Source organism: Pleurodeles waltl, chromosome 8 (genome assembly GCF_031143425.1).
Source record: "Pleurodeles waltl isolate 20211129_DDA chromosome 8, aPleWal1.hap1.20221129, whole genome shotgun sequence".
NCBI classification, from domain to species: domain Eukaryota; kingdom Metazoa; phylum Chordata; class Amphibia; order Caudata; family Salamandridae; genus Pleurodeles; species Pleurodeles waltl.
Window position 1 is genome coordinate 57,276,162 of NC_090447.1, and position 20,378 is coordinate 57,296,539.

At 40.6% G+C, this 20,378-nt stretch overlaps 1 protein-coding gene and 1 long non-coding RNA gene across 2 annotated transcripts in view; one reads left to right on the forward strand and one right to left on the reverse strand.

Annotated features, from left to right (window-relative positions):
- Window positions 1-330: 330 nt before the first annotated feature.
- Window positions 331-1,275, forward strand: LOC138249407 (olfactory receptor 52N4-like). Its single transcript, XM_069203368.1, has one exon. It carries the CDS (start codon window positions 331-333, stop codon window positions 1,273-1,275), a length of 945 nt encoding a protein of 314 aa, XP_069059469.1.
- Window positions 1,276-16,586: 15,311 nt separating this feature from the next.
- The window catches only part of LOC138249038 (uncharacterized), a 43,397-nt gene continuing 39,605 nt past the window's right edge, over window positions 16,587-20,378 (reverse strand). The window contains exon 3 of the long non-coding RNA XR_011194687.1: window positions 16,587-16,752. This is a non-coding gene — a long non-coding RNA (uncharacterized lncRNA). The remainder of the gene's footprint in view (window positions 16,753-20,378) is intronic.

Consider the following 20,378-nt stretch of genomic DNA (forward strand, 5'->3'; position numbering starts at 1 on the left):
ACATTCCAAATAAGACATTGCAAATTGTGAATCATTATTAATCACACTTGTTGTATTTGAAACCCCAGGTTCTGATTTTTGATCCTACCCATCTCATCATCTTCATAGGTATTTAATGAGATTAACTTTATTGGGCTTGAATTTGCAAAGAAAATGTTAATTCTATGTGGAATACCTTGATTGTGTACATTTGTGTATGAACCCCGATTTCCTGAATATGTGGACAATGTAATATGAACTGGATGTTAAATCTTGGCTAATTATATATATTTTTTCCTAACAGGGAAGGAAATTCTTTGTGCAACTAGAGTGACCTTCTGAGACCCAGTAATGACAACCAATGACAGCAAGGCACAGTATTCAACATTCATCCTGACAGGAATTCCGGGACTAGAAACACAACAGATATGGATATCTATCCCTTTTTTCAGTATATATATTCTAGCACTCCTGGGGAATTCAATCCTTCTGTATATCCTACAAGCATACACAGAATTTCACGAACCCATGTATTATTTTCTTTCTATGCTGACAGTCACTGACATAGTTTTAACAACTTCTATTGTACCTAAAACGCTCTGGATCTTCTGGTTCAATGCTGGTGAAATTCACCTGGACTCCTGTCTGACCCAGATGTTTTTCTTGCATTCTTTCTCAGTGGTAGAGTCGGGAATCTTGGTAGCCATGGCTTTTGATCGCTATGTTGCAATCTGTAACCCCTTAAGATATTTCATGATCCTAACAGGCCCCGTCATCGCCAAAGCAGGACTCTTTATTCTTTTCAAAGCCACACTGGCCTTTCTTCCTCATTTGGTGATCATGAAGCAATTGCCATACTGTCAGGCAAACTTAATTCATCACACATACTGCGAGTTCATGGCTGTAGTAAAGCAGGCCTGCAGGGACACCTCAGTACTTAGAGCATACAGTTTGAGTGTTGCATTGTTAACTGGTGGATTAGATTTTATATGTGTTATTTTTTCTTATGCACTGATCCTGAAGGCTGTTTCCAGCCACTCAAACACAAAAGGTGGTCTTAAAGCATTAGGTACATGTGCTTCTCATTTTTTTATTATGCTGATATTTTACACAACATCCATCTTCTCCTTCTTGACACACAGGTTTGGGCATGCAGTTGCTCCAGAGATTCATATTATTATGGCAAATATGTATCCTCTTGTTCCTCCTTTTATAAACCCAATTGTTTATGGGCTTCGAACCAAACAGATCAGGGATAAGCTACTTCAGATGCTCTCCTGCAAGGCAGTGAGGTAAAATGAAAATATTTCAGGATTCTGAGTGCCACTGAAACCAAATTCACTTGTCATCAACAAGGCAAATAAACCCCATACTAGAAGAAGCTCTTGCCCCAAAGTTGTTGAATATCATGCCAATCAGAAAATGACTGAATGCCAAACTTTTCAAAGTGTTTTTGCAGCGGATGACTCCAGCTGTGCTGCATATTCCCCATCTTTTTACCCATGGTACCTCTCAGTCTACCTAGTTACATCTGCCCACCCATTTATCATCCTCTGAAGCAAATAGCATTGGTTGAATATGGGCACCCTGCTAAACTCCCCTACACACTGACAGAATATGTGTTGTATTGTCTAACATAAAAAAGTATATTTTCTGCTGTCATTTTTAACCACTTAGCTGCTGAGGCTGCTAAATTCAAATGGTGTGCTCTTTTTTTCTATTTGGGGTACTTTATGCTTACACCTTCATACATTTATTTCAACATAAGGTATTCACGCCAAGTTTGTGTCCTTTTTTCCCAACATCCTACCTTAGGTTATTTACGTTCCCATAGAAGGAATAGAGAAAATAGGCACAATATTGTTGAATTTGTTATTTAAAAAAATAAAACATAAAAAAGGGGCTATGCAGTAAGGGGTATGTGTTTTTTTTTATTTAAAAAAATTGCATCAGCAGAAGATACAATCACCAGTAGCAATCAGAGCTGCATCAAAAACATTTATTTACCACAGTTTAGCAGTTTTCAAAGAGGTTTACCATTTTTGCTAATTGTTGTTGCTTCAACCTACTTCCAGTTTGTGGAAGCTATTCATTTGAGAAAGGTAGGCAAAATTCTGAATTTAGCAAGGGGTAATTTGTGTAGATCCCTCTGGGATTTCCCCCAAAAACTAATGCTGTAAATAAACAATAATGAAAATGATTACAAAAAAACAGCTATTTGAGACAACATTTCCATTTGTTCATTCTTGTGAAAAAGTCCGATTTACAAAAGCATTATTCTGTTTTGTATGATAGACCCTTATAGTTGTCAATATATACTAGATTTTCAGGTTCTCCTAAACATGTTATACCCAGAGCCCACAATGTAGGTGTGCCTTACAATTATTTTTCATTGTAAAACATACATGGTGAAATAAATAGTATAAAAAATGAGTATGAGCGACACCATGTACTTCTGAAATGTACATAGGATACTGAGTGTAGGAACAGAGGTTATTAGTACACCCCCGAATTTGTAGGTGATCATACTAACCAGGATGTGATTCAGTGAGCATTTTGCAAAACGTTTCTTCTCTTGCATACTGGCTTACATTTGGAAGCCACAAGTGCAGAAAAATGCAATTGGCAATAATGAATATTCTCTTATCCTTTGCTCCATTAAAATGAGTGCCCACTTGTTTGGGTGATCCTAGAGCCTAGGACAGAAAAGGGCCTAAACTGCAACTCTAGCTTTTTGCAGTGGGTAGCTGTGGACGTTGGGTCTGGGCTCAGCTGCTGTCAAGAGAAGTCTATCAAACTCAGACATTTCTAAAAACTGCACACTCAGGAGAGTCCAGGATGACATGACTTGGCATGGCCCTCAAAAGGTCTTTTAGACCATAGCTCCTTGCAAACCTCAAAGTTTGGCTAAAACACACAAATTTTCCTCACATTTCTGTGATGGGTGATTTCAGAATCTGCATGGATCCACACACTTCCCACCATTCTGCATTCCCACGTCTCCTAATAAAAATGCTACCACACCTATGTAGGTGAGCCAAGAGCTTCTTACAGGAAAGGGTTGCAAAATGTAACATGGTTAAATCAGATTTTTTCCATGCAAATATAACCCTTTTTATGGTCTGGGTTGTCAGCGCAGCTTTTGCCAGACAATTATGTGAGAATCACCAGGAATGAGGATTTTGCTCTGCTACTTTACAAGTCATGTTTCCACTATTTGATTGGGTAGATGTTGGCTTTCTTGTAAAGAGTACTTCTATTGCACTCATATTGGCTTTTGAAGGGTTTCCTCTCATCTAGCATGGCCTTTACATCAAAACGTGATGACTTGCAGCACGCAAGCATAGGCCTATCATATAACAACAGAGCATTGCAAGCTGAGATTTGCAGACCCAACTCCAGGGTTCAGACCCCAGGACATGGCTAAGCAGACTACAATCTTGGTGATGATCCTGTATATCGTCATCGTGCACCAGGAAGGGCAACAATTGTTTGTGCAGTGAAATGACACCTTGTTCAAAGGTTTTTGTGAACATTCCCCCAGTTTATCTGTGTGCCCTTGGTCTTTTATGTACTTTTCATCGCTCCTCTTTCTTCCATCTATTTCATTTGTCACATTTGAAAGAGCCTTTCTCCCTTCCTGTACCTTTTCCTCCATTTGGCCTCTACTTCTTCTCCTCTTGCCTTTTTTCGTTTTCACTTTCTTCATTCAGGTTCCCATCTCTTCCTGTCTTCTGCATGTCTGCCTCTCTGTCTTTTAGCACCTATCCCCTCTGTATTTTTTTCCCTCATTACCATGGTGCACCCCTCCTCTCCCCAAGGAGCTGGCATCTCTGTCATCTACTTACCTTTCCTGGGATGAACTAAAGTGCTTAGCCTCAGGTCATGGAAAATGTTGGAGCCACAATGCCAAGATAGCGGTTGCACCCTGCTAAATTATATTAGATTACACAAAGCTAGAGTAAGAACATGAGCCGCTTTGAGTCAAAGGCCAGAATTTAAGAAAAGTGGTGCTGCATCCAACACCACTTTTCTTTCGCCCTCCTGCACCCCCTTAACGCCACCATGTGTGCACCATATTTATTTTACAGCACACAATATCTGTATTAGGAAAAATAGATTCAATATTTTGTATGTTAATGTGGTGCTTTGCTCCACTAGCGTAAAAAATGTTGACGCTAGTGGTGCAAATTGCAAGGAGGCCCATTGATTACAATGTGTGTATCCTTTTCACACCTGCTTTTAGCAGGCCTTAAAAATGACATAAAAATGGAGAAGTGAAATCTTGTAGATTTCAAAGCGTCATTTTTGTAGGCCTCCATGCGCCGGAATGCCCCTTTTGCATACATAATACATGGCACATGCATAATGTGGCACAAAGGGTTAGAAAGTGGTGTGATGCATGCATTGCACCACTTTGTAAATATGGTGTAGGAGTAAGGCCACCTTAGCACCGCCTTAGCGTAAAAAGAAATAATGCAAAGGCAACACAAAAGTGGTGCAAAGGGCTCCTAAATCTGCCACAAAGTGTTTGTTCTCACACGCAGAACCATCAGTGAACCTGATTGATAAGCCCAATGAACAACTCCACAGGTAATTCAGCTTTATACATGCAAGATAGCTCAGTGAGCTAAACACTAACATAAGTGTGACCTATGCATTTAGGCCCAAGTTTATCAGAGTTTGGCGCAGGCCCTGCATCAAATGGAGAGGGCAGGAATGTGCTGTATCTATAGCAGACTGCTCATTCAAGTCCTTTCTCCCTGCACTGGTGCCATTTTGGCAGCCTAGCACCAATGTAGGTACCCTTGCACCATGCTGTAAGGGTTTCTGCATTGAATCCAGGCTTATTTTTGTGTAGGAAGGTATCCCTTCCTGCACAAAAACAATCCTGGATGCAGGATGCAGCACACATGGAAAGATGGAAAACAAAGAGAAATAGTGGTTTTGGTGCATCCCCATGTTTACAAGGTCTTGTAAATCTGAGGATGTGTCAAAATCCATTGGTGTTGCTTGGGAACACCCACTGTGGCGCCCATGTAACGCCTAACTAGTAAGAGTAAGGCAAAGCTGCGCAAATTGCCTTACTCCATATTTATGAAGCTATTCAAAGCCACAAAAAGCAGTTTTACATAGCCTCATAAATATGAGTTAGTGGTTTGTACTGCCATTCTGGCATGAAGAGTGATGCAATGACAGTGCAAAGACCTCATAAATATGCGCCTAAGAGTATCAATCATTCCAAGTTTGATAAATTGAGTAGCATTAAAATGGGGTATTATATACAATGCTCAGCAAACACCTTAGTGTGCCTGCCAAACTAAATGTACCCCTGTGCCATTTTAGTTGGGAATGGCTTGAATTCTGTTGGTAGAGCGTCAACTGACTCAGTTCATAAAAAACCATGACGGGGCACCCATCTGGCATTACGCTGCCAGGCAGAGGCAGATTTTATTCAGATAGTGCCTGGAATGAAAGAAGATTAGCACCCTTATATTCGGTAATGAATAAAATGTTAAGGGCAGGGAGCAAAAGAGTCTACTAGGTTCCTTTTAACAGGAAGTGTCTTACGGGTGCAAGGCATTTGCTCCCCGTTTATACACCCAAGTGCACTTTGGTGTTACACAAGGGTCCATAGATGCTTGTGCAGGGCCTTCTTTAATATTGCTAGCACTGGCATGTATGTAGCACCAGAGGTATTTTCAGAGAGTTGCTCCATTGTTTCCATAAAGTGTCCGCCCATGCAGCTGAGAGAATCACTGTGACTCAATGCCCACAAGTATTACTGCAAAAAGAACAAGGTGATAGATGCAATGCCTGAATTAATCACAGTCACTGGCAATCACTCAGGCCACATCCAAACCCGTTGTTTTTTTTGCCCACCATGCCAACCCAGTTTGGAGCTAGCCATATGCAAATCAGTCTTGACCCTGCTCCCTGGGACCAGTCCATCACTCACTGCCAGGCCAGGTCCTCCCTGGACCTCAAACAAGCACACTCGGGCAAGTTTCAGGGGATCAGCCCTCATCAGCCAGGCTGAATCCAGTTGCACAGTGAGCCTGGGACCCACTTCTGGGCATACCCGACACAGTTAGAGAGGCAAATGCAAAAACAACAAAGTGATGGATGGAATGCTTGAATTAATCTTAGCCATTGACAATTACTTGGGCCACATCCCAATCCATTGTTTTTTGCCAACTATGCCACCCTAGTTTGGACCCAGCCATATGTAAATCTGTCTTGACCCCGCTCCCCATTGGATCAGTCCACCCTGAGCTGCAAGGTCAAGTCCTCCCTCGACTGGAAACCAGCATGCTGAAACCAGTTTTGAGGTATCACCCCTCATCAGTCTAGCTAGCTAAATTCAGTGGCACAGTGAGCATGGGACCCACATCTAGGCATACTCTTCCCACTTAGGTTAACAAAAGCAAAAAGAACAGATGATGGATGGAATGATGAACAAATCAAACATTCACCCTCAGTCACAAATCTATGTTTAATCCATTATTTTTGTGTTCACCATACCATCCCAGTTCAGGTCTCACCTAAAGGGTCTCCTACACCATGAACAACCTAGTATGCTGGTCCAGCCTGACCCCTCCTATACACCAAATGCAGTTCACAAAGTCTAATGAGCATTTCCTCTCTCATATAAAGGCCTCATTAAATTTCTTTCTCCTTTTCACTCACTTCAATGTCTAGTCTCTTTAGTTCAGCTTCAGGAAGGTCAACAATATGTCCACTGTCTCAGAAAACAATCTTATCTCTGTCTGTTAGAAGGGGTGCAAAACTCCAGGCCCTTGGGGTCCATAATAAATTCCCCAGACTTTCATTACCCTGGCTCACCCAACTATACCATGCTTATACCAAATAGGCAGCATACATACAGATATTCAGCATACACCTGGATCTAGGGAAGTGGAAAAAAGCAGACATTTACCCAAGTGGACCAGCAAGCCTCAACATCAATGGCACAGAAAAAAGGTTGGAACTATGGATTCACAAAACACAGTCTTCTGCCACCTTTACTGTATGTGCTAAACCCAAGATAGGGACAGTAGTCCACTATCCTTCAATGAGGACACACTTGGGGCATTCCTCTTGGTACTGCACAGGTATGGAACCTCTCTCATGTCCAATGTGAGGCCAGGCCTCTGTTCACAAGCTAGATTAGTGTTAGACTAAGGCCAAAATATAAACTAGGACAACACATGCTTGCAGCTTGTCTCTTGGGGCAGTGGAACATGATTCTATACCATGCATAGGATATTCCTGTTCCAGCATCTAAAAATGTCTTGCACAAAAATTACTAAACCCCCACACTCCCCCACCCTAATGACAATTTTCAGGAGAAACTAGTCAGCAGCTCCTTTCGAACAAATACCCCCATAGAATCTCTAATGATAGCTCTTTCTCCATCCTCCTTATTTCAGTGGCTGTATCTCTGCCCTCTAGCCACAGTAATGCAGGCAATACACTTCAATTGTCTCTGAAAACTTTCCTCCTGTATTTTGTGGCATGCCAAGCCACTCACATACAGAGCCCTACAATACACATGCATATGATGCACACACAGGATGACAGTACAGGGTTCTGGGCATAAGCGTAACACAGAAATCTGTAAGGCACACTTTGTGACAGAGATAAAAAGGTCTGATCATACTATCATTCTCCACAAACATAGCATCCTGCCACCACCGATTTATGTGCACAGCATAAGGGCAGTATTGCTTTGTCCATTATGTGGGCACACTTGGTGAGCCCCTCCAAATCACAGGACAGCAAAAAGCTTAATTGATTTTCACATAGTTAGGAACAGGCATGGGCCTTTGGGCACATGCTTAGAATACAGGGCATATTTATACTCTGTTTGTGCCGTTTGTGCGTAATTTTTGTGACGCAAAAACAGTGCAACCTTAAGTCCATATTTATATTTTGACTCTCTACCCGTCTAGCATCAGGATATAGGAATTAACATAATTCTTTAGATACGTGAACCCACCTTGTGTCAATGAGATGCAAGATAGGTGTTCCCATCCGCAAAATGACTCTGAGCCCATAGCGCCATATTTATCCCCCCAGGTGGGAGGCGGGTCTAAATAATGGTGCTAAATAATGGCGGTCAGCCCAGGCGTTAGGGGACCTATGGACACATTTCCATAGACAAACACAAGGGCCCGCCCCAAGCCCCTGTAACACCTACCCACACCAGAGGGACCCCATCCCAGGTAAGTAGGGTAAGTAGTAGTAAGTATTTTTAGAAATGTTTTTCTAAATGCCATTGGTGGCCCTCAGATGAGGCCCCCTGCATGGCACTCGGTGCTAAAGCCACACCCAGGGGACACTGGTCCCCTGTGCTGGCCACTGGGATGGTGGGCATGACTCCTGTCTTGAGTCATGTGTTATGGATGGTTGTGCGTCAGGAAATGACACTAGGATGGTTTATGTCAGTTTTTGCCTCTAACCAGCCTAGCATGATTTTTTGAGGCGAAACCCCATTCACCCCTACTGCCACGCCCACCAGGCTAACCTCACTTATTCTAACGGTAGCCCAGGATTAGCACCCGCTTGTGGTATTCCATAAATTTGCCGCCCGCTGGCACTTTGGAATATAACACAAGCTGAGGTAGACCTTTTGATGCCAAACTGTGTCAGTGCAGTGTTTCACCAAAGACTATAAATATGGGCCCAAATTTGATGCACCACATATACATGCAGACAGGCACTCACGGCAGGGGAGCCCTCCTGTGTATGATATGGGGGACATTCACATCTCAACAAAGGCTTTCCCTCATAGAGAATAACAATGTGCTAAGCAGGATCTCTTGAAACATAGGAAATGCACAATATAAATAGCAGCAGTGCAATTTTAATTCCTTAAATTACATTTTCAAGTAACTGTTTCTTACTTTTTCCAACATGAATCTGGTCATACTCATAGGATGTGGTTACTGGATAAACAGTGGGTTAGTTTTCACTCATTCTTCCTATAAGCAATTGCCATCTTAGAGGCATGTGCAACATGTGAGAATATTCATTTTCTTTTGAACACCAGACATGAACTTTTGATGAAGCATGCAGAGAGTGCATTTCAAGTCAACTAACTAAAAACTCTTCAGGACAAGCTTAAAAATAGGTAAATGTGAATTTAGCAAACTTAAGTTAATTTAAAATATACATCTACACATTTCAAATAGGAGTAGAAAAACAGACTTGTTACAAGCTATGACTTCTTATATGTTAAGTCTGGCTTATAAATTCAGTTTTCTTCAAATCTTATTCTCACTAGTGATTTAAATTTTAAATAGAATGGGCTTTTGCTCCACCCAAATGAGTATTTCTCCTTCACCCCTGTGTTGTTAGCTGTTCAGTGTATCCTTCTTCCTATGCATCAGGGACGTTTTTCCATCTCCACCATACCTTCAATCTTCACACATTAAATTATTTACTTCATAGCTGCAATTTATATAGAAAACATTCAATGTATTGTTTTTATTCACTGTAGCAGATTATTTATTCAACATTTCAGTTAGGACTGCTAGCCAAACCTTTTGGATTTGCCAGCATTTGTTTTGCAATGTGTGAAGCTGTGAATTTTAGGGCCTAGTCCAGGTGGCACCCACAGAGGCCTACTAAACCCGGACATTTTGAACTACTAGACGTCCTGGGTAGTCCAGGGTGGTTGACGTGTGTGGATCTCACAAGGGTTGAGACATTGCCTAACCACTGACAGTTTCTTCTAATTTCCGTAAGATAACATTCTAGAGTTTCTGAGAATCCACAGATTTTCTGTCACCTAATGTTCCCACATGTCTTCTGATTAAAACAAAACCCCACTTGAGTGGGAGGGCCAGGAACCCACAATAGGAAAGGATTCAAAATCCGAGCATGGCCAGATCGAATGTTTCCATTGAAAAACAACAGTTTTTAGGCAATGTATACATTTGTGGATTTTGGAGCTTAGCTCAGATGGCACACAAGAAAACCTATCAAACCAAGTTATTTTTGAAACGTAGACACTCTGTGAAGTCTAGGGTGATGTGACATGTGGATTTCCTAAGATTTCTTTATCCAGAATACCTTGAAAACCTCAAACCCTGGCTAAAGCATACATTTTACTCACATTCTGTGAGGGAACTTTCCAGACCCTATGGGGATTTTCTGACCTAGCTCAGGTAGTACCCAATGACATCTACCAAACCTCGACATTTATAACAAGTATACACCCAGGCTAGTCCAGGGTGGATGATGTGTGTGGCTCTCACAAGGATTTTTTTTTTTTACTCAGAAGCCCTTGCAAACCTCACACTTTGCCTAACCACTTTCCTCAGTTTTCTGCAAAGGGAAGTTTGTGAGGATCCATAAACATCCTACTACACTGTGTTCCCACATGTTTTGTGATAAAAACGTTATCCCCTTGTATGGTTGGGCCAATTGCTCTTGGCACGAAAGGGCCCAAAATGTAGTATGGATAGTTTTGTCCAGTCAAAACCAACCTTTTTTGTAATGTGGACAATTTGAGATATTGACACACAATGAAACCTACCAAACTTATACATTTCCGACATTTCTGAAAGCTAGACACCCAAAGTGTCTGGGGTGCCAGGTGGACTTCTCCAATCTAAACAACAGTAGGGGAAGTATTTGACTTGTGGAAGGGTTAGATATGCTAATCCTACTTCCACACATGCAAAATCTAGGAAAGTGTTGTACCTTGAAGGAGCTTACATTTATTATTCCCACTGCAATCTTAACAACAGTTGGTAATGTGTTTAACTTTGGAGGCACTTTGACTACTCCGGTCTTAACCACAGTATGGAAAGTGTTGAACTTTGGAGAGGTCACATTTGCTATTTGAAATCCAATGTAACAAAAACACGAAAGGTTTTAGACTTAAGGAGGATTACATATACCATTGAAAATCCAAATCATTTTTTTTTTTATAAAGATTTTTATTTTATTTTGAAGAACAAAAAGGAAATACACAACAAACATACATTACAGCAATACCTGTGAAACACCGATTTCAATACCATGGCGCTTTCACCACGATGTAACATCTGCCACCTTTGTCTCAATCGTCCTATGGGGCCCGGAGACCTGTTAAGTTTTATGTTTTTAAGGTTTGAAGGATTCTGGGAATTGTGGTCCTGTCTTATAACAGTAGAGTAGCTGACCGATCCCCTCTAACACCACTCCGAGGGAGGTCAGTATGTTTTCCCCTTTTGTGGCCAGTAATCCAAATCATTTTTAAACAAGGATTTAAAATACCTAACAACACAGGACTATTTAGAAATACTCAAAATTAATACTATACGACTTACATAAATGAAATTGTGTAAATAAGAAAAATAAATATTTTAACAAATAAAAATACATTTAAAATAAATGCTCTTCCTTCCCTGCTCTCCCTGAAACTGATAATAAATTATTAATAATACAATAAAAAAACGTAAAATATGAATTAAATGGAACAAAGAAAATTAAAATGAATAATGAAAATACAACACATTTTACAAAAAACATTAAATACAGTTATTATGCAATTTACTCACAATTAGTTAAAAAACAAGTATTATGCATAGCAAATAATCAGTTAAAAATTACATAATCAATTACCAATTAACCTAGTGGCGGCCACCGCCAGTTGAGATCTAGTTTTTATATAAAACATTTTTTATACTTGCCTATATCTTTGGTACCACTTGATGAATTTTTACGAAACTTTTCAAAAATATTGCCAGGCTTCTTCTTAGGACTCAGCTGAAGCAGAGTCCCAGAACAAAAGTAAAAAATAAAGAAAAGGGCACAGGGTAAGAACACCCTGACCCCTTAGCTCTGGTGCTGGGTTCCCAAATGGATTCCCCCAGGGCTAAAAAGCATACTTTTTTATTTTACCACTGGAGTCACAGTGGATCCATCGATCTGCCATAAAAAAAATTAAAAAACACAAAGCGCAGGATTCAGTGCTTCATTTTTTCAAGCCCCCCGGTAGGCCAAGTCCTGAGCCATTTCTTTTTTGCAGTGTGGTGGGGGTGTCCTGGCCTCTTAAGCCCCAGGGATCACCACCTCCCTGGGGCTAAATACACTGGCATGAGGAAGGCCCGTTGGCCTCCCTCACAGCCCTAGGGACCACCATCTCCCTGGGGAAAATAATCTACTATGAGCAAGGGGGCTATGTGGTCCCGTGCATCCTAGGGATCACCACCTCTGGGGCAAAAATGGATTGTAATGTGGGGAAGGCCTGATGGCCTCCCCAACAGCCCCGGGCACCACCAGCTCTCTGGCGCCTCATTTTATTGATTTGCGGAGATGTGCGGAATCCTCGCAGACCTGTGGATTAATATCTCCTGGGGTCTTAATTAGTATTTAGTGCGCGGGCCACATGGCCCCCCTGCTACTATGGGAATCACCACCTCCCCGGGACATATGTAAAACAATAGTGAAGGGGCTGCGGTTCAGACACCCAGGCCCCAGGGATCACCACCTTCCCGGGGCTATGATTGATTATTGATTGTTATGATCAGAGGCTCCTCTTGAGGAGCCTCTGATGGCCGTGGGGACCACTACCCCCAGGCCCGGCTCCTGCTATGTCTCGGGTGGCCACCCCAAGGACATAACTGTTTGCTGTGGCTTGGATGCAGGTTTGCAGCTGCAGCCAAGCCACAGCAAACATACTCACTGCCAAAAACTGAAGCTTTCATTGCAGGGGACAGAGATCAAATGGATCAGTAAGAATGGTGCTGCTGTTAAAGCAACTCTGTGCTTGCTGAAGCAATGGTACTGCAGAGGGAACCCTTAAGGCTTCCCTCGCTGTGTCAGATAGCCCATAAAAGGATTTTAAACAATAAAATATGAGCTAAGTAAATAAATATGGAGGAACTGCAAGGAGCCTCTGAGGGCTCCCTCACAGTACCAGATAAACCATAAAGGGCTGAAAACAAATGTAAAAAAATAAATCTATAGCTCAGTGTGAAGGTTGCAGACCTTCACACTGAGCCCTCAGGGTTCGAGTCCAACTGGACTAGCTTCCCACTTTTTTAATTTATTTTTTTAAAGTACAATTTATTTTAATTTTTAAAAATGACAAATACATTTTTATTTTTAAACTGTACAGAAATATCTCAGTCTAAGTATATCATTCATCAGAGCCTAAAAAACTCTCTTATCTCTCTCTCTCTCACTTTCTTTCCCCTTTTCTTACTGTGTCTCTCACAATCAATTTCTCCCACTTACAAACGCACAGAGATCCTTTTGCACCCACTCACAGACCCACTCAGACACTGACGCACCCCCTCACAGACCCACTCTGAAACTTGTGCATACACACACAGCCCAATGTCAGACCCTCATTCACCCACTCACAGACCCACTCAGACAGTTGCGCACCCACTCACAGACCCATTCAGACTCTCACACACCCACTCACAGATCCACTGGCAGCCTCATACACCCTGTCACAGACCCACTGACAGCCTCATACACCTTCTCACAGACCCACACAGACACTGACACTCCCACTAAACAATGTTGTACCCACTCTCATACCCAGACAGACACTCTCACACCTATTCTAATACAGAGAGAGGCTACAGCCAACTTCTGCAATGCACAGCCAAAGGGCTGTGGACAGCATGGAGTTGGGTGGTTAGGGGGGTTGGCCGCAGGAGCTGGCTGCAGGCCAGGTCTTGCGGGCAACCTCTGCTGCACATGGGCAAGGACCATGCACAGTGGACGGTTGGGTGCCTATAGGGGGTTGGCCCTGTGTCCAACTGCTGCTGAGCCCAGCCGAAGGCTGTGCGCGGCTGTAGTTGGATTAATATATAGTAATATCATTTACAATACGTTAAAAAAATAGAAATTAATTGAAAAAAATAAAGGTTACCAGGACGTTATTGTTAGGAAATAGAATGAAAAAAACAGAAATTCAGTAAAAAAAATAAATTTTACAGGGACGTTGTAGTTAGTCTCAAATTTTAAACCTACTAAACCATAGAAATTCACCAGTTATAATTAGAGTTATCTCAAGTAACTATAACACAGCCCTGAGGTAACTATAACTCCCACCCTTGCCATGCACTGCTAATTACCCCACCCATGACATATTTGATAACATCCTTGATAATATCAATGCATTATTTGCAGTACAATTGTCTAGGAAAAGACTGTGCATGTTGGGGGCGCAAGTTATAGTTACCCTAGAGCATGAGTTATAGTTACTTGAGATAGCTCTAACTATAACTGGTGAATTTCCATGGTTTGGTATGTTTAAAATGTGAGCCTAACTATAATGTTCCTATAACCCTTGTTTTTAAGTGAATATATATATATATAAATATATATATATATATATATATATATATATATATATAAATATATATATATATTTATTTGGGATTTAACTAAAAAAAGTATTAAAAATGACAAACCACACCAAAATAATTAAAGTAACAATTCATCAAGTAATCCACTTTGCTGATATAATCCCAAATTAAATTATAAATTGTTTATTGAATATAAAAACTGTTAATTACTCATTAACAACTATAAAATCTACTTAAAAAATGAAAAACAGTTATATCAATAGTAATGACTCCTAATATTAATATAACTAGCAAATATTTAATGGATTATAACAAGATATTCAATATCTAATGAATGTGGTGATTTCAAAAATCTGATTAATATTTTGCTTCTTCTGGTTGTCATAAAAGATTGCATCCATTATTACCACAGGGGTTATGGAAAATTAGATCTATGTGTACCTTGTTAAATTGTTTTAGGTATGAAAAGCTTTTAGCAAATGATATATTTATTGGATGATGTCATCAGTGATGTTGTCAGTTATCGTAATTCAACAAGTCATGAGTGATGCAGGGCATTGCAGGGGTATAAGTTTTTATAAGCTCAGTAAACTACAATGGATAACTTTCTGTGTTTCTTGGTTTATTACGACATCTAGCTATAACTTTAACTTTTGTTTTATAGTTAAGACCATGTTTTCATAGGAAAAACATTTATGAGTTTCATTTTAAATTTGTGCCATATAATGAATCTTCATGAAATTTTCCAAACAAAGAACCTCATTACGAGTTTAATGGTCAGACCATCAGACTACCATATTGGTGGCCCCCAAAAGACTGCTATTTCACACAAACAAGTCACACAGCCAAAAGCCAGCCAAAAAACAGACTCCACAAGGACTCATTAGGGTGGGAAATAGGTGGTCCAACCACCAGCACCGCCAGCCCGGTAAATAACCACCAAACCTACTACAAGTCAAAAGTAGCAATGGCAGTTCAGCCATGGCGGTCTTCCAATGGTAGACCGAGCCACAGCGGTTCACAGTCACCACAGTAATACACAACACCACATTGGATGGATTTGAAAACAACATAACTGACACACCTATAAAGCACACTATAAAACACACCCCTTCACACACCACAATGCTTTGCATTTTCACAGCAAAACCATTCGAAATTCCCAAAACTTAAAATTCACTGGAATAAGAACCCCTCCAATTTACACCAACCACACACCCCATCCCCTCAACAAACCCCATCACATCCATCTGCACCTCCCTACTCCATTCAATCCCCATCACCTGTTCATTTTCCCAGCATCCACCCAACTATATTTAAAATCATCATGTCACAAAAGAAAAAAAACCATTTCACGGAAGATGCATTAAGAGTCATGGTGGATTCAATGATTAGAGTTGAGCCACATTTATTTGGAGTCCAGCAAACTACTATTGCGCGAAAAATGGAAATGTGGCAAAGGATCGTTGACAAAGTGAAGTATGTAGGCACCACCCCACACACAATGAACAACATCAGGAAGAGATGGAGCAACCTCAGGGGGTAGGTCTGTTTCATGGCATCCAGGTACCAGCTCTGGAAGGCTGGTGGTGGTTCCACCCCTCCTCCCTTACAACTCACATCATGGGAGGAGAAGGTCTTGGCTATCATGCATCCTGAGGGCTTGACAGGAATACCTGGGGGAGTGGAGTCAAGTAAGTTACAACACAAAAATATTACAGCTGAATGTATTGGCATGCATGCTCACTGCTCACCTTTGGACACCTTCACTGGCACTTCAATCACCAGCCCACTCTCCACCTGTCCAAAAAACAATGTCTGCCATCTGAAATGTCAACTAGACTCACCAGGGGGGCCTCATCTGTGTATACTGGGTATAGGCCAGGTGTTGACAGCACTACAATTCCTTGCAGGCACTGTCCTACAGTTCACAAAACCAGAACTGTGTATCATATACAAAGTTACTGTGTATGGCAAAGCCCCAAACTAGTGTACTCACCTAGAAAGGAGCTTAATTGTACAGTGTGCATGTGCAGCACAAGGACGGACAGAACTGGTAAGGCCAAGAGGTCCTAGTAGTGTTACCCCATTCAACCAACAGAGTGCCCTCTGCTATAATGAGCCTACTACCTCTACTCAGCTATTGAACTGTCTTCCCCTAGAAAGGATCACAACTGTAAGGTTTGTGGGTGTAGGGCAGTATTTTATTGCACATATGCTGTTAAAACGTCTGGACTGCCATAGCCAAGAAGATCTAAACCACAGTGCACTTCAGATCTCCCCCCCACTCACTGTCCAGGTTCCTTTGACCGAGGACCCATACACCCCAAATCTATGACCAATATTGCCTGGATCAATCCATTTCTACTTCATATGTCAGGTCAGCTACAGCTACCTGCCAGTGTCACATATCTGAAATTCCAACATCAGGATGGCATGATGAAGAGACCTGGGTGAAAAATGACAAAACAGGAAGTAAAGGCATGGAAATCTATCCATTTGACTCACACTACATCACAAAGTGCTGTAGTTCAAGTTTATTTAAATGCATACTTAATTAAAACCAATACATCATGAATGCTCACACCATTTTTTTTAATTATAACATATAGAGTCAATATAACTGAACGAGAGTTCTTCAATTTGCATTTCATACTACATATTATTATTATTTGTCATTACTAACAAAAAACCTCTTTGATATGAGTGAAAACAATGTTGTAATCCTATCCACATAGGTATTTCAGTTTGGTGCATCACGTTCCCACTCCTCTCATCTTGTATTACAACTCCTAGGCCCGTATTTATACTTTTATAGTGCTGCATTTGCATAATTTTTTTATGCAAAAGCGGCGTATTTTGTAAGTTTGCGCTGCTTTTGGTTAAAAAAAATGCCGAGATGTGGCGCTAAAAAAAGTATAAATACGGGCCTAAGTGTGTTATAAGGTACCTTAAAAAATACTAAAAGTTTTTAATATCATTCTACCTTAAAAAATGTAAATATTACATTATAAAATATTTATAGTTACGTTGGTACTCATAAAGCAAAAATACTTCCATGGATTCTGAACAGGAGAAACTTAAAGACTGCATGATCTTCATCTTATAGGCCAGCAAGCATACATTATTTTTATAATGATTGATGGATATATGATAATTTTTTAACTATCAAACCCATAAACTTTATAAATCTGGCGTTCAGGGTATAGTCAGAAGGTTTAAAACAAGCTATCATCACTTCTCTACAGTACCGTATTCCCCTCTGATTAAAAGCTGTTTAAAGTAGAGTTTTACGCTCATTCAGCAGACCATTACAGAAACAGATCAGATGGGTAATGTCTTCCACTCCACACCCGCAGACCCTACACTAACTAGAAGTTTGCTGCAGTATGTTCCCATGGGGGTAGGTGAGCCCCTCAAGGAATAAGTCCAAAACTGTGTTTGATAAAAAGATCCTTATTAGCTTTTGACCACCCAGCCATCAGATATGGCTGGCATTTCAAAATGTTGTACTCATTAATAACCATCCATGAGTGCGACATAGTTGCTAACAGGCTCTTATCCATAAGTACTGATCTTTTCCTCGCTATTTGGATTAGGATTTTTTTAAAGGAGCAATTGGAAAGATTTGAACCCCATTGTTCATGTACCTCCAAGCCTTCTAGAGCCTGATCTACATACTGTCTAGATTTGGTTGCTGGATTCGAGCAGCCCTCCTTCCAGAGTGCCTGGCAGAGATGATTTTCCTTTGTTAATTGCAGGTGTTTAGCTGCATTCCCTAGCTATATTTTGGTTTAAGTACCCAAACTCTAGCCTAATTTAAGCTTGCAAAGCATATCCTAGTAGTTGGAATAGAGATCTAAATAATTTTCCAACTATTCCATTTAGAGTAGCGGCATCTTATCCTCGCAGAGCTTCACTACCGTACCCTATAGTCGAATTTGGTTTTGCCACAATAATTTGTAAGAGGGGGTGATAGCTAGGGCCATTTAGCGACTTTTTCAGAGTGCCAAAAGCAAGCAGTAGAACATTTCCTTTCCTCTGTAAATCCTGTAAATCCTGCTTCTGAGGGAGAAAGGAACCCCGTTTATTAAAGAGTACACTCAGGTATCTATAATGGTTTACTTGCTTTAATATTCCCCCTTGTGTGTACCATTTATCAACTCTAAAGGTTTTCATACTGACTTCCATTACTTTGTCTTTTTTCCAATTGATTTCCATTCTGTTCTGCTCAGCACATTCAATTAAATTTGCAATAAGCCAACGTAGACCTACTTTCGTTTGGCTAAAGACTACTCCATCATCAGTGTATAGCAGATTGGAAATTGACATGTCCCCAACCTTAGGGGAATGGGCGTTTACCTTATTGAGATTAAGGGTTAAATCTGACACGAAGAGATTAAAAAGATACAGGGCCAGTAAGCATCCTTGACGTTCAAGAATAGTTACCGATACGGAGGACGCCGCGGGGGGATTTCGACCGCGGTCGTTGCTTTTTTCTGGATTATTGATGCTTACGTATACGATAGGAAACGGCTCTAGAATACTTCATATACGTCCTAATTTTGGATATTATATATACTTTACTCAGCCCTGATGAAGTCCGTGAGATTACTGTTCTCATAGGACGAAACACGTGTTGGCTGTATGTGCTACATGGATACTGACTTCAATGCTGTGTTTGCTATATGAACACTGACGTCAAAGGACAACTTTGTGGTTGCTATGATGAACTTTTCTGTTTCAAGAATAAATTGAGCTTGAAACTCTCCATGGTGTTAATGCCAATTTACATTGCATATTGATACATTACTCACTTCTAATTATATATTAATGGGTGCCCTGACAGCTGTTTTATTGTCCCAGTAAGCATCCTTGTTTCAGTCCTCGTTTTGTTTCAATTTTCCTTGAAAGGAAGGACCCACCCCGTATCCTAACTCTAACCCATGTACTGTATATAACTGCTGAATAGCCTTTAATAATTTCTCTGGTATACCCTAGGCAGCTAGCTTTTTCCATCGAAGACTTGGCTGTACCAAATCAAACACAGATTTGAAGTCTACAAAACACAGATACAAAGGTTGATTTTTTTGTTTGCATTTTTCAATGACAATGGAAAGAGTTAAGATGTTTGTAGCCATCCTGGGACCCTTTGCAAAACCATTTGGATTTGGGGGAATGATATTGTTCTCAGTTGCCCAGGTGCAAAGATGCTCCAATAATAGACCAGCATAGTATTTTGCCTCTTTGCCCGTTAGCGTAGTCAGTTGATAATTTTCAGGATGAAATTCGCTGCCTCCTTTAAATATGAATTATGGCACCACACCAAGAGTTTGGATTTCTTCCTACATTGATACAACGGTTATATGTCAAAACTAATTTTTCTCCCTAAAAGTCCGGGTTCATTGTAAATCGTGCATTTGGGCCAGGGGCCCCCGCACTTCAACTGATCTTTATTAAGTTGACAACCTCCAACATCGAGAAGGCTAAATATGCGGATTCATTTTTGGCAATTGGGGGAATTGGTGTTCCTTCTGAGCATTGTTTGCTTGTCCTCACGTCTTCATTTTTCCATCATATTCACCGAAGTGGTAAGCTAAGTATTCAGTCCATAAAGACTCCAAAATATTTGATCTGGTTAAGGTCATTGGAGCATTATTCAATTCATTGGCCACTTTCCAGAAATCCTGTGCATTTGATTTTTTACTCAGGAATAGTGCCTTAGCCCAAAAGTCATGAGTATTCTGCATTTTATGGTTCCATATTTGTTTTCAATAGGAATTGTTGATGTTTTTTAGATCATCCTTAATATTAAAGTCCGTTGAGTTTTTCTTATATGGCCTTAAGAGTCTGTTCCGTTGCCTTCTTAATTTGGTCATATGTGCTGAAATTTGAACTCGCTTTTTTATTTTTACCCCCCCCCTGGTTTTGGTGGGTTTTTTGTCATGTGTCTGTAAGAAGACCAACTGCAAATTTGTGCAGTAAAGTTGACCATATGATTATTGGGTCACAAAATATATCATTTTGTCATTGTTCAAATATCGTAGTTGAAAGGTTACCAATCAACTCCATTGA

Bases quoted from the DNA above. Each gene is read 5' to 3' on its own strand.
- LOC138249407 (XM_069203368.1), top strand. From the start codon at position 331: ATGACAACCAATGACAGCAAGGCACAGTATTCAACATTCATCCTGACA.